The sequence below is a fragment of the Epinephelus moara genome, chromosome 23, assembly GCF_006386435.1.
Source record: "Epinephelus moara isolate mb chromosome 23, YSFRI_EMoa_1.0, whole genome shotgun sequence".
Lineage (NCBI taxonomy): Eukaryota > Metazoa > Chordata > Actinopteri > Perciformes > Serranidae > Epinephelus > Epinephelus moara.
Window position 1 is genome coordinate 3,562,704 of NC_065528.1, and position 14,187 is coordinate 3,576,890.

Here is a 14,187-nt window from a genome sequence, read left to right on the forward strand (position 1 = left end):
GTACGCAACCAGTTTATTTTAGCTGCCTAAAAAAAATCAATATCAGGTTAACTGTACGCTATATAGCATTTTTACTGCTTAGCCCGTTCTGACAGGGAAGCCGTTAATGACTTCAGTTTCCCATCTATAATCTCGTCAAAGCCACCAGACTCCATTGAGAAAAACAGTAACTTTAGCTTGCTGAACACAGCAGCTGCTGGTCTATCACTGCCTCCATCAGTTAGTTAGTTTGTTATTGTGTGACTTTAGTGAATCTGAACTAATCCTTTTCAATGACAAAGTCACACAATAACAATAACTAACTAACTAACTAATCGAGCCAGCAGCAGGCCAGCAGCTCCTGTGTTCAGCAATGTTAAATTACTGTTTTTCTCAGTGGAGTCTGGCTTTGAAGAGAGTGATATAACTGCTTCATTTTTCTGTCAGAAATCGTTGTGTAGTTAAAATACGTTTTGTTGCTGACACCTCCAAAGCAGTGCATTGCTGAGTTTCCATGCCAGACTCCAGCCTGCTGGCACTGGAGGCATGCCGACTGACATCTACTGTATGTAATATACTGTCTATCGATAAGTACCTAATACAACCCCACTTCAAAAGATCTGAACTATCCCGTTAAAGACAGTTTGTCATTTAAAAAAGATATATTGTGAAATGAATTTGTGTTAATGTCCTGCTGTTGGAACCAGGGCCTCTGTTCAAGTAATTTAGAACCTGTGTGAGTTTAAATTTCCCGGTAATTTCCTGGGGGTGAAATTCCCCTATGTGGTGTTGTCAACAATGCTACAAAGTAATGTACCCTGGCGAGGGCAACATAAAGTATGTACTATTTCTGTTTTTTGTTTTTTTTGTTTTTTAAATATTAACAAAAGATGCTCTGTAATAATGAGACCCAAAAGAACAAATGCGTGAATATTTTTTTTACACAAATTAAGTAACTGGGATGTAAGTAACATACCATGAAGATTTTTTTTTTCTCAAAAATGTTATTGATTAGTGTTTTAATTATAACATATCCCTTGTAGTGAACACCTGGTCAATATTTTCCACAAAACGAACATTAATTAGCCATCCCCAAGCTTAAAGGACTGGCCCCCATCTCCTTCTACTGTTGTACCATTGTCATTAGTTAGTAACAGGGCAAAACTCACACGCATCACCAACACCGCCAGGACAACTAGTCTCCCCACACCCAACCCCTGGGCTATTACACGCATTGCTACTTCAATAGAACAGGACATCACACACCCACTCAGTCACCACCTCAGCCCACTGCCCTCCCTGTGGGTGCAGGTACAGAGCACTGAGGTGCAGAAGGGCTAACGTTGGGAGAAGTCTGATCCCCACAGCCATAGCTGCCTTAAATAATAGGCCTTGCTCATACTTGCTGAACAGGCCTGAGTATGCACTCCTGTCTGTCATTACTGTGATGTTGTCCAATATGTTACTGTGTGCTGTGTATTTGCTGTTGCCTGATAATTTACAGCACTGGGGAAAAGAATCTGCCCTCAGGGACAATAAAGCAACCTTCTGTTCATTTACATTATGAAGCTCAATTCACATATAAAACTATAATATTATAGGTATTGTAAATGCTTTTAATTGGCTATACATAGTGTGTGATTTTGTGTGTGTGTGTGTGTGTGTGTGTGTGTGTGTGTGTGTGTGTGTGTACAAGAAAAAATAATCTCTGTTTACCCTGCCTTTAATCTGTGTTAAATGGCTCGAACTTTAGAGCTCTATAATTTACTTGTCACTGCTCATACAAAATGGGCACTGAGTGTCAATAATGTTGTCTTCAGGCTCTCTCCTAGCTAATATGTCCTTCTCTGAACATTCAACTTCCTACTCTACTGCCTGTCTCTGGGGATTTTCCTGTTTCCCGAAGTATGGACAATGGTTGAGAAATGAGAAGCAGGTCTTGCTGATCCACAGTGAGGACATGGGTTTAAGATGTTTTTTGAAAGGCTTACGACTAACATAGACTTCTAAAATAATGATATAATACAGTTAAGACTCTCACTGATAAAAAAAAAACCATGCATCTGAAAAACAGAAACAATGTATCTTTTTGACATGCAACGTGTTTTTGCAAAGTGTTTTTCCCCCTTTTTTTGAGAAGACAGAGCATATGTTCTGTTGCTCACACACTCATGTGTGTTACACGCTTATAGAGCTCAGGATGCCGTTTACACAGCACATGGGGACTCAGTAGCCTGCATGTGTGGTGTTCAAAATAAAGCCCTCGGTATCAGAGGACAAACACGCACTGCTCTCAGGAGGATAACCTTAACATCTGTTGGGTGATCGGGAGCTTTGCGCATGCGTCCTAGATCACCATCATCACTAGCAAAGAGGATGGCGGAGGATGGGAGGGAAGAGTCGGTGGCTACTGACGACGACTCTGACCACACAGCAGCAGACGGGAGCAACAGCCTGAACAACACGGTAAAAAACGGCAGCTTCCACTTCACGCTATAGTTGTAAAACTGCTCTTAGCACAGCAGCGGGTAAAGGCTGGGATAATGTTACAGTGTATGGGCTAATAGTTTAAAGCTCAAGGCAGAGCTAGCTTACATACTGTAATGTCATAGACAAGCTAGCCAAATGGAAATGAATACACGTTGGTAAGGCCAGTTCAGCTAATATGTTCGCCATTTAAATAGTTTGCGTCATAATGGACTCTGAGGCAAAGTTAATGTTATGTGACTCTATACAGTCTGCGTGTGACTGTTATTTTAATGCTAACATTAGCGTGCTTAACAAACAGGGTGAATGCAGATAAAGTGGGACAATGGGTAAAGTATGATTGTTAAGCTTTTTTTTAAGAGTTTCTATCATTTTTACCTTAACGTGTATACTAACATCACTAAAAATCAACATTGAACTCATCATTAGCAGGTACAGGTACTGTGGTTTTGACATCACCTCCGAGGGCGTGGCACACCATCAAAAACCTTGCAATGAATAGTTTTTTTTTTAAACCTTTATTTAACCAGGTAATAGACTCATTGAGATTAAAATCTCTTTTACAAGAGAATCCTGGCCAAGAAAGGCAGCAATGCAGATTCCTGAAAACAAGACATAAAGGTTACGATGTACAACAAGACATAACAAAAACAAGAGCAATAGCCACAACAATGACAACAAATGTTGACACAAACTAGCTGAATGTGCAAAAATCAGTAAAAGTGCATAGTAGTATGGCTTTTTAATATTAAAATGACATGGCGTTCTTAGGTAAATAATGTGGATATGGAAATTTAAAAAAATGATGCATAGCCTATACCTATGTGTGTATGTATATATATATATATATATATATACATATATCTGCATATAGTTACAGTATGTCATGGTGAATAAGATTATTAAAAAATCACTGGCCGAAATCACGCACTACACACTATATAGTCCACTGTATTGTGAGTTTGCCATTTTGTAGTGCTGTCCAAATGTATAGTTAGAATTTTTATACCCTATATAGTGAACTCAAAGTATCCCACAGTGCACCGTGAAAAGTTGTGTACAACAGATGGTCACTAACCAAGCAATATACCCCATCATGCTTTGCGCCAAAGGAACGGACAGACTATATGGGACAGACACCAAGATGTTGAAGTTTGTTTACCAGTTTCTTTGCCATGTAATAAACTGTCAGTATAATGTGTAGTCGTCAGTCCATGAAGAGATTAAAATGAATTGGCAACTGATCTTCTTTAGTGCTTTGGGCGGCAGTAGCTCAGTCCATAGGGACTTGGGTTGGTCGCCTGTTCAAGTCCTCGTCCGGACCAAATATGGAGCGTGGACTGGTAGCTGGAGAGGTGTCAGTTCACCTCCTGGGCACTGCCGAGGTGCCCTTGAGCAAGGCACTGAACCCCCCAACCGCTCGGGGCGCCTGACCAAGGCAGCCCCCTCACTCTGACATCTCTCCACTTAGTGCATGTATAGGTCTTGTTTGTGCATGTATGTGTTCAGACCTGTGTGTAATTGACAGCAAGAATGAAAAAAATTGAATTTCCTCTCGGGGATTAATAAAGTATATCAATAAAAAAACTGTAGCACTAATAATGCTAATTTGTGCCGTAATGGTGTAATGCATAACGTTATACATTAAATTTACAAGTTATTACATGACTGACTGGTAAAACAAACTTCAGCACAACAAAGATTAAACTGAAAATAAGTTGGACAGGTTGCAATTGTGTTTTTTTCTTTCCTGTTGTCTGCCAGGCCCACATTTAATGTGAGCAGAGCAGCACAGCTCACAACACGAACGGCCACAAAGTACTTTGTAATGTTATTTATTGATTTGGAGAAAATACAGTCTAGTATGATTTCTTGTTTTTATCACAAAAATGCATGTCAGTATTTGTTATGGATGGTTCACCAGCCAACGTTGATATGACATTTTAATTTTGCAGCAGCTATGATGTAATCAATGGCACAGAGAAAAATTACCTGAGTAGTGTCCAAAAGTGTTTTTTCATGTTGCAGATGAGCTCACTACATCGTCCTCTATATTGAGCTCCTTACATAGTGAGTAGGGAGTAGTGAATGAGTGAATTATTTCAGACACAGCCACTGTCTCAGTTTGTCAAGGTCCCCTTTTTACGTGTCCCTAATACATTTAGCTAGCTAGCTAGATATTTTAACAAGGATTTACTTAACAACTAACTAGTGATGAACATATTTCATAGATTGCCTCAAAAACCAAACAGTCCTGCCAAAAAAGGAAAAAAAAGAAGTTGAAAAAACAAGGAAGTCGAAGGGTAAAGCTTAGATGGATATTTACAATTTTTGCAAAGCCAGATGGTGATGAAAGTGATCCAAAGAAGACAGAGGATTAGATCATGTGCAATGTTTGTCTGAGTCTGCTGTAACTGCACCCTCCCTTAAAAAAAGTGATTTTTATTGTTGTTGTTTATATTATTATTGTGTATTTATTAGGCCTACACAGAAGTGTCATAGTTTGACAGTAGAGCTGGATAAAATGTGGTTTAGCGTCACTGTGTGTTTGAGGAAGAGTCATCCCTCCTGTCTTTAATCTTTCTTTCTTATTTCTTCTGTGTAGTATAGTACAACTCATGATGGTATTTAGAATAGTATCATATAAAGGGTTAAGACATTTTGATCAAAATTAAAATGATGCAGAAGGTAAATTATCACAAAATGTACCACTTGACCATTATTCACACTCATCTTTCAGAGTTGATATAGACAGCTGCTAGCTATTGGCCCAACAATTACACTGGTGGGATCAATGAGCCAAATATGTTGCAAAGAGGTGTTGTCAATGATACTGTGTGATGTGATGGTTCAGATGGTGGAGGAGGGCTCCACTCTCCTGCGCAGGATGGAGATCTGTGTTGCTGAGGCTGAAAAAAGGAGTGGCAAAAATGCAGTGAACATGCAGGAGACGTTCACCGTGTACCTCGTCGAAACACGGTGAGACAGAACACCCTTTATCAGTCATTTGAAGGAAGTGTTGTGGGTTGAGCTGAGACGTTGTGATATCTGTACTTCCTCTCATGTAGGGCATGCATTTCCTTCTGTATTTTATTGCTGTGCAACAACAACTTACCAAAAACTTTCCTGTGACTCAATCTTTAAAGGCCAATGGATGCAGTTGCTGAAGGTCGCAACCCGGCCCCTGACTCTCTGTGGAGGAGATACAGTGAATTTGAACTTCTGCGGAACTACCTGTTAGTTACCTATCCATTCATCGTGGTCCCGCCTCTGCCAGAGAAGAGGGTGAGTTTAGTGATACTCGGAGGATTGCATCCTTGCGGCCTTGAAATGTCTAATAAAATGTGACAGGTCAAGAATTAGTAGGTTGAGAAATCACCACTTGTTTCCAGCTAACTTATTTGCTTATTTGCATTTCAAAAAAATTAATGGTCAGAAAAAATGAGACCAAGCTAATTAAACAATTTGGTAACAGTTAATGTTTTGTAATGGCTTCACTCTGCAGTCCCCATCCCCAAATAAAAACCAGCAAACTGTTCCTCTGAACATGTTTGATTGTAAGTCTGATTGTAGCATCAACACTTTAACTTCCACACATTGTGCAACCTCACGTTATAAAATGACAAATATGAACCTTGTAACTGCCACTGTGTAACCAGTTAGTTTCACTCTAAACTTACTACCTTATCCAGCAACTGAAAGGAACAGTTCACCCCAAAATCAAAACTACATATTTATCCTCTTACTTTTAGTGCTATTTATCAATCTAGATAGTTTTGGTATGAGTTGCTGAGTGTTGGAGATATTGGCCGTAGAGATGTCTGCCTTCTCTCCATTATAATGGAACTAGATGGCCATCGGCTTGTGGTGCTCAAAGCGCCAAAACATACATTTGAAACTGCAATATATACTGGCGCTTGGTCAGTGACTTCCGGCATCAGACAACAACAAAAAAAGCTGTTGTTTTACATTGGCATGATATACAGTGATTGCTGTTATTGTTTAACAGCGGCATCAGGGGGAAACAAAGCGTGACAACAATGAAAGTTAAGGTGGTGGAAGCAGGGTGGGTGGGAGGGGTAGTGGATGGGTCCAACAACCATCGACTTTCACCTGGGAGGCTGGTGTAGATTGTAAAGCCAAACCCTGTTCTTTTTTCCTAAACCTAATCACGTGCTTTAACTGCTAAACCCAACCATGTGCATGTGTTTGCAAAATTTAACCATGTTCGTTTGTTGTTGAAGGGGAAAAAAACTCAATTTGTACCGACGCAGTGAAATTAATTTGAAAGAGACGGTATGCAAACTGTACATTTCCTGTGAAAAAGGAAGTGTAATTAGAAAATAGACAATGCATGAATCAGGCGGAAGTTTCATGCTTTGTTCTGGCGTCCTAGAACAACAACCAGTGCACCCAGGGTGCCTTGAACGTCATATCTCAACGTGGAAAGTCCATGACCAAACGTTAATATGTGACAAGGCCGGAGTGAGAATATGTTGCAACAGCAGTGTCACCTTCCTGAAATCAAGACACGGTTACCCGGCATCCTCCTCCACTGGTGTTAAGTGAGCTAGCAGTACATGCACGCTTCCTTCTGCACGGTGATACTGTTGGCGGTTGTAGTTCAGTAAAGAGAAAAGAGTTCCTACTAGGGCTGCACGATATTGGAAAAAACTGACATTGCGATTTTTTTTTTTTTTTTTTGGTAATATATATTGCAATATTAAAAAATACAAGAATTTTCACCAGATGACAAAGTAAGAAAATTAAAAAATAGTGGCGGGGCTTTTGGGTGGCACGGTGGTGTGGTGGTTAGCACTGTCGCCTCACAGCAAGAGGGTTCCCGGTTCGATCCCGGGTGTGGGAGCCCTTCTGTGTGGAGTTTGCATGTTCTCCCCGTGTCAGCGTGGGTTCTCTCCGGGCACTCCGGCTTCCTCCCACAGTCCAAAGACATGCAGATTGGGGATTAGGTCAAATGATAACTCTAAATTGTCCATCGGTGTAAATGTGAGTGTGAATGGTTGTCTGTCTCTATGTGTCAGCCCTGCGTTAGTCTGCCGACCTGTCCAGGGTGTACCATGCCTCTCGCCCAGTGTCAGCTGGGATAGGCTCCAGCGTCACCCCCCTGTGACCCTCAAGAGGATGAAGCGGTTAGAAGATGGATGGATGGCGGGGCTTTTACTCACCACAACTGCAGAGGCTACCAGCTTCATTTGAAACAGACTACAGTCCCTCTGTCTCTTTATATTTTTACTTTATATCCACTCCTGTTTCCTTGATAAAGTTAATGCATCGAGCCGTCATGTCAAACTCAACACTTCCTGTATTTTTTTCAAATTAAAAGCCCCTTATAAGTTCGGCTGAGAGAATCCCTCCATTTTGTAAGTAGGTTTTTATTGTGAAACATTTGTAGGATTCAGTGACTTGTATGTTTGCATACGGTTCTTCAAATGTAGCTCCTGCCATCTGCTGGCGCTTTTTAGGTGACTACAACAACATTTCAGCTGGCACATGGACAGACACAGTGACTGAAATAATAATAAATACTGGCACATGGACAGACACAGTGACTGAAATAATAATAAATAATAAATGATAATGCTGACTGGTGATAATTGGTGTGTACCATTGTGTAGCGTGTCATGTCTGTTGGCCAAGTCGCAGCATGATTTTATGACTCCACAATCGTGTAATGTGACATAGTGACTTTCAGAATGGGCAGAAAAGTCGTGTGTAGTGTGTACCAGGCATAAATCCTCCTTTACCGTTTCTCCCTCTTGCATGTCGCTCATTTTCAGTGTGTGACTGCAGCGTGTGCATGAGAGGGGGAGAGGCTGCTTAGTGCTCAGAGAGGGAGGCAAGCAGAGCGGAGCAAAGAGCTTTCTTCAGAGCTGCTTTTCTGAACCAAAACAAATGTTTACATGTTCATAAAAAAAGAGAAAACATTGCATGTCCTGCGATGTGACTATCGCACATGCGCACATCGCGATGGAGATGTTCAAACGATATATCGTGCAGCCCTAGTTCCTACATGAAACTGCTCACAATTAAGTCTGTGAAATATGTTGAGTAACTGGGTCATGACAAGTAAAATCAGGGCAATTGACAGAAATTCTAATGGCAAGATGACAAACATGCACGTCCATTAAGCTACACATTCACACCAGACCTTAATGAAAGAAAATTAGGGATGTCGACAGGTTAAAGACATTAACCATTTATTTGCCATGTCCACGGTTGAAGTACAGTTGGAGGCTTGTGTTGCATTTGTATCCCCTCTGTCTCTCTCCTCATTTATTGTCAGTTCTCTATTGTATACGATCTATATAGGCATAAACCGACCAAAAGTTCTTAAGAAAGTAATGTGGGTTATCTTGTATAGAACAAGTGCTTTTCCATCTGAAGTCAAATTATCATTTATGAAGGTAACAAACATTTAATAATTGCTTCTGTGGTACTAAAAATATTTTGCTAAGATAAGGATGGCTGCATCACACATAAATGTGATCATCAATGTAACAGTATTAGCAAAAGTCAACAGTTAGCAGTTTCTGTCCCAGTTTTCTTCCGTTGTTTCTGCCATGACAAAAGATAAAAGTCAACTGCTCAGGAGAGTTATCATTTTAATTCACCAAAACATACAACTGATGAAACCAAAGACAAACAGTCAAGCTAAAGTAAAGACACTACATAAAAGTCAAGTGAGATGTTGAATGCAGGCAGTTTCTTTGTTCTCTTGCACGCAGGCAGAGTTTGTGTGGCACAAGCTGTCGGCAGACAACATGGACCCAGACTTTGTGGAGCGCCGCAGGGTCGGGCTGGAAAACTTCCTGCTTCGTGTGGCATCACATCCCGTCCTCTCCAATGACAAGATCCTCCACCACTTTCTGACTGAGGTACATGCTGCAGTTCTGGGCCACTCAAGTGATAACGAATAGATCAGTGGCTCATTAAATTGAACATTTTCACTGCTGTGTGTGGCAGGAACATGGCTGGAAGGAAGTGGTGTATGAGACAGGATTTCAGGCAAAGGTACTTTGTGGAATCTCTTTGTTCTTACAGGTAATCTGTAGCAAGATTTTTAGCGTTGACAAAGCTTGACCATCTCTTGTTACTCCTGTTTCAGGCAGATTCCAGGCTGAGAGCTCTCAGTGCCACCTTCAGGGTGAGAAATCCAGATAAGTAAGTTAGTGTTAGTGTAAACACATTGTAAGAGGGACTCAGCTGTGTTGAAAATGTTGTCAAAAATGCCCTTTAATGTCAAAATAATCCATCCCCAGTTATTAGGAGTTGTATTTTAAAGTTGGAGCTGTATGTTTGTTGTTTGTTTGTCATAACTGAGGTGCAAAAGATGTCAACTGTTTATAGGCAGAAGGATGTTTTGTACCCTTTATTAGTATTACAGATATGATCAATTCTAGTGCTCGACCCAATGAGTGGATCCATCTAGGGCTGCACCTAACAACTAATTCATATTTTTTTTCCTTGATTAATAACTTCATCATTTGGTCTATAAAACATCCGAAATCAGTGAAAAGTGAACGCATAAGCTAGAGCACAAGATAACATGATTACCAGCAGCAACAACATTGCAACAGCTGGTCTTGTTAGATATCTTGTTTTGTCCAACCCAGTTCCCACATTTGAGTATGTGGAGCTGTCAAATGTTTTGGCATTTTTGCTTGAAAAGGGATTGATTGATCATTAAAATAATAATGAAGTATTATACAAATTGTTGCAGCTCTAGATCCATCAGATGGAAAGAAAAAGCTAAACTAAAGAACATCACTTAAAGGAAGATTAAATACATGTAAACTTTAGAATAAGTAGGCAGACTGTAGGTAAAGGAAATTGTAATCACTGCCTTCTGTTTTCTCTCACTCAGACGCTTCATGGAGATGAAACACTACAGTGATGAGCTGCAGTCTCACACATCTCAGCTGCTCCGAGCACGAGCAGTAAGTCTCTATACCCCTCTCTCACACACACACACACACACACACACACACACACACACCTGTACTTATATCTCTGTGAGGACCTTCATTGACATAATGCAATCACTAGCCCCTTACCCTGACCTTAAAGGGACAGATCACCCCAAAATTAAAAAAAAAAAAAATCAGCCTTCTCTCAAATATAATGGAACTAGATGGCATCGACTTGTGGTGCTTATTGTGCATCTACTCATGGATGAGAGTCTGTTGCTCATGACAGCCTGGGATGTAAACATTAATGGCGTCCTCTTCCGAGCTGTAACGGTAGCTAGCTCAGTAGTGCCAGGTGAGCTAACAGTAGATGCATGCTTTCTTCTGCACAGTGATACAGTTGGCGAATGTAGTTTAGTAGAAAGTAAATTGTTCCTACATGAAACTGCTCACAACAAGGGCTTTGGGTTATCTTGAGTAACTGGGTCATGATTTTGATGATTTTTGATGATTTTGGCGCTTTGAGCACCACAAGCTGAGTGCCATCTAGTTCCATAATATTGGAGAGAAGGCAGACATCTCTAAGATTGATAAATAGCACTGCTGGTAAGAGGAAAAATATCATTTTGGGGTGAACTGTGCCTTTACCCATCACACTAAATGCTCAACTCTAACCTAAATTAAACCACTACCTGAACCTAGTTTTAACCCCCATCAGGCCTTTGAAGAAGTGAGAACCAGGCAAAATGTCCTCACTTTCCAAAAATGTTCTCACTCCGTTGGTTACAAACATGTTTTGGTACTCAATAAGTAGCAAGTACAAGTACAGGCGCACGCACACACACACACACACACACACACACACACACACACACACAGTAGTAGTAGTTTTTACAGCATTTTCTTTGAAAACAGCTGTCTGCTGCTGCAAAACACGACACTATGAGTGTGTTTACGTGGACATTAATAACCTGTTTATGAGGCTGATCCAGTTAAGGATCATATTCGGGATGTGGTGTTTATTTGAGCACAGAGAAATCAGCCTATTCGTATTCCCTGTATACATGACAAATACTAGAAACCCACTCACTGATGACTGCTTCCTTTTTGCGCAGGTACTTGTGATATTCACAAAAACAAACCATTTACATTTACTACCACTTGACAACTCAACTGTTAATTTTTTTACTGTTCCGATCACCAACAGCTGTCAATCTCACACTCACTGTCACTCTCTGTCTCAACCACACACACACACTCCATACTGATCTAATGTTATTCATGAAAACAGCCACTGTACTCTCATAACACTGTCCTCCACAATGGCACTACCTTGTTACTACCACTACATAGCACAGGGGAGCAGTGGATAAAGATATGCAGCCTCTTTTATTACCAGAGGTCAAAGCTTTGTTTCTTTACCACTCCAGAAGAAAGAAGCTGTCGCTGCTGCTATTGTTTGTATTTCTGCCACATCACTTGCCTGGAGCTGCACCTGCGGAGGCAGTCGTCAGCACTCAATCACCGGGATAAGATTTATACATAAAGCAGTATCCTGATTTCTTTTGGAAAGCTCCAAGTAGCTCTCTGGGTTTCGAAATATGGGATATGGTGTTAACATGCTGAAACTCATAAACAGGATATTTAAAAAAAACACAATTTTAAAATGTAAAGGCACTACATGAGAACAGCGAGAGTGAACCAGAAGTTGTAGGCTTGACAGATAAACACTGAGCTGAAACTCACTGTAAAGCTCTCTAAAGACGAGGGGAGATGAAGATTCAGTTTATCATTTTCTGTAGGTTGTTTTTACATTTTATTATGAAAATATAAATTCTAGTGACTTTGTAAAAAAAAATGTCAGTGCTAGTGGCCGGTTCTTAGCTGAGTCTCTGGGAAGAAATTAAATTTGTGTACTGAGATTTAAAGTTAATTCTTGACCTCAGAAACGGTAACTGACCAAACAATCTCTAACCAGAGGGCACTGGTCATTAAAGTAACTTGACAAAGATTTTTAATTTTTGTATATAAATAAAAGAAAATACACTTGAATACCACTGGGCTCCTTCAGCTGAAAATCTGAAGTTCATCACGAAATGTTTCCTATGTTTTTATTTTAATCAACATTTACTTTCATGTCTTTTCTGTGTCTCTTCTAGAGAGTTGCAGATCGACTCTATGGTGTTTACAAAGTCCATGGGAACTATGGAAGAGTTTTCAGGTTTGACAACAAGCATGTAATATTGTATCTGCTCATGACTTTAAAAGGACCTGAAATGCTGATCAATGTGTATCATTTTCAATTTAGTCTCAAAGTTATATTAATCCAAAATCACAATTTTACCTTGAAGGACCTTAAAATCTGTGCATACATTACCCAATATCCTTAGAACCTCTGTTTGGTTGAGTGAAAAACAAAAAAATATGTCCCGTAGTGACAAACAACAGATTCTCTGCTACCTTTACAAAATGTTCTTCACTCCAAAAATTCAGAAGCATTAAATGTGATCATCATAATGTTATTACAACAATTGTATTTACATACAGTACAAATTAATTCCACACTGCTTATTATTCATATTGAAAAGCAAAACCTGAGAGCTTTTTGAAGACAGTATTTTTCAAATGTAGCAGTGTTTCTAATTTGCAAATGTGTGTGTACATCCATGTGTTGACTGCAGTGAGTGGAGCGCCATAGAGAAAGAGATGGGGGATGGACTGCAAAGTGCTGGTCATCATATGGATGCGTGAGTGCTTGACGGGACTCTCTGCCTTGCCATAATTCCATTTGTCCCAGTTATTACAGTTTTATGCAATTTCTTGACAGATATTATCTCTCTAGGATTATTAGTGCCACTACTGATGTTTTTGTTTGTTGCTTACCTGTAGATTTGCTGCCTCAATAGATGATATCTTAGAAGAAGAGGAACATTATGCAGACCAACTGAAAGAGTATCTCTTCTATGCTGAAGCTCTGAGGTAAGACCCAATTTTAGCAACATCTTCACTAAATATTTAAAAGGCTTATGACATAATGGCTCCAACAGAAGATGTTACCATGTAGTATGAGAAATGAAAATGAGAAAAGTCCCAGTCAAGTTTTTTGGCCCTGATCCTATTCCAAGTCCAGTCATATTCGATAGATACTTACATTTACTCAAAGTTTATTAAATATTTACCTGGGACACTGAAATAACAGCTGTAGCTTCTAAATGAATTACAGCTGTTATTTCAGTGTGCCAGTGCGAGGCACTTAGTCCAAATAATGAAATTGCTGGTTCGAAACTATTACTAGATTATATTTTTGATATCATATGAAAGAGGGGTGGCACAGTGTAGTGCTTAGCGCTGTCGCCTCACATTAAGTAACTTCTGTGTGTTTGTATGTTCCCCCCATGTCAGTGTGGGTTTTCTCCGGGCACCCCAGCTTCCTCCACAGTCCAAAGACAAGACAGGTTGGGGATAGGTTAGTTGGTGACTCTAAATTGCCTGTAGATAACGAGAATGTTTTAAGAAGGGATGTGTTGATCTGATCTCAAAGATTGGGATCGGGGTCGATCAAGGCATTTTTAACTGATCAGAATCAGGTATATTGAGCTACATAGAGGATCTGATCTTATTATTGCTTAATTTAAAATAAAGTATTTCCACGTGAGTATATGAATATTGGCTTTATCGACCTGTAGCACAACAATAAACGTTAGGTTTATGAATTAAGTGGATTTAAAACCGCTGGTTTTTGTATTGGAAAGCAGTGAGATTGTAAAATGTTCCTCAGTGCATGGACAGTGTG

General features: G+C 40.0%; 2 protein-coding genes across 2 annotated transcripts in view; both read left to right on the top strand.

Annotated features, from left to right (window-relative positions):
* scube1 (signal peptide, CUB domain, EGF-like 1) overlaps nt 1-14,187 on the top strand; it is a 647,001-nt gene that overhangs the window by 564,107 nt on the left and 68,707 nt on the right. The window lies entirely within an intron of this gene.
* The window catches only part of LOC126384791 (sorting nexin-4-like), a 21,812-nt gene continuing 9,964 nt past the window's right edge, over nt 2,340-14,187 (top strand). Inside the window, exons 1-10 of the mRNA XM_050036086.1 lie at nt 2,340-2,445; nt 5,321-5,445; nt 5,613-5,751; nt 9,213-9,362; nt 9,451-9,498; nt 9,593-9,648; nt 10,352-10,424; nt 12,554-12,615; nt 13,076-13,141; nt 13,284-13,373. Coding sequence (XP_049892043.1) covers nt 2,356-2,445; nt 5,321-5,445; nt 5,613-5,751; nt 9,213-9,362; nt 9,451-9,498; nt 9,593-9,648; nt 10,352-10,424; nt 12,554-12,615; nt 13,076-13,141; nt 13,284-13,373 — 899 coding nt within the window. The 5' untranslated portion in view covers nt 2,340-2,355. The remainder of the gene's footprint in view (nt 2,446-5,320; nt 5,446-5,612; nt 5,752-9,212; nt 9,363-9,450; nt 9,499-9,592; nt 9,649-10,351; nt 10,425-12,553; nt 12,616-13,075; nt 13,142-13,283; nt 13,374-14,187) is intronic.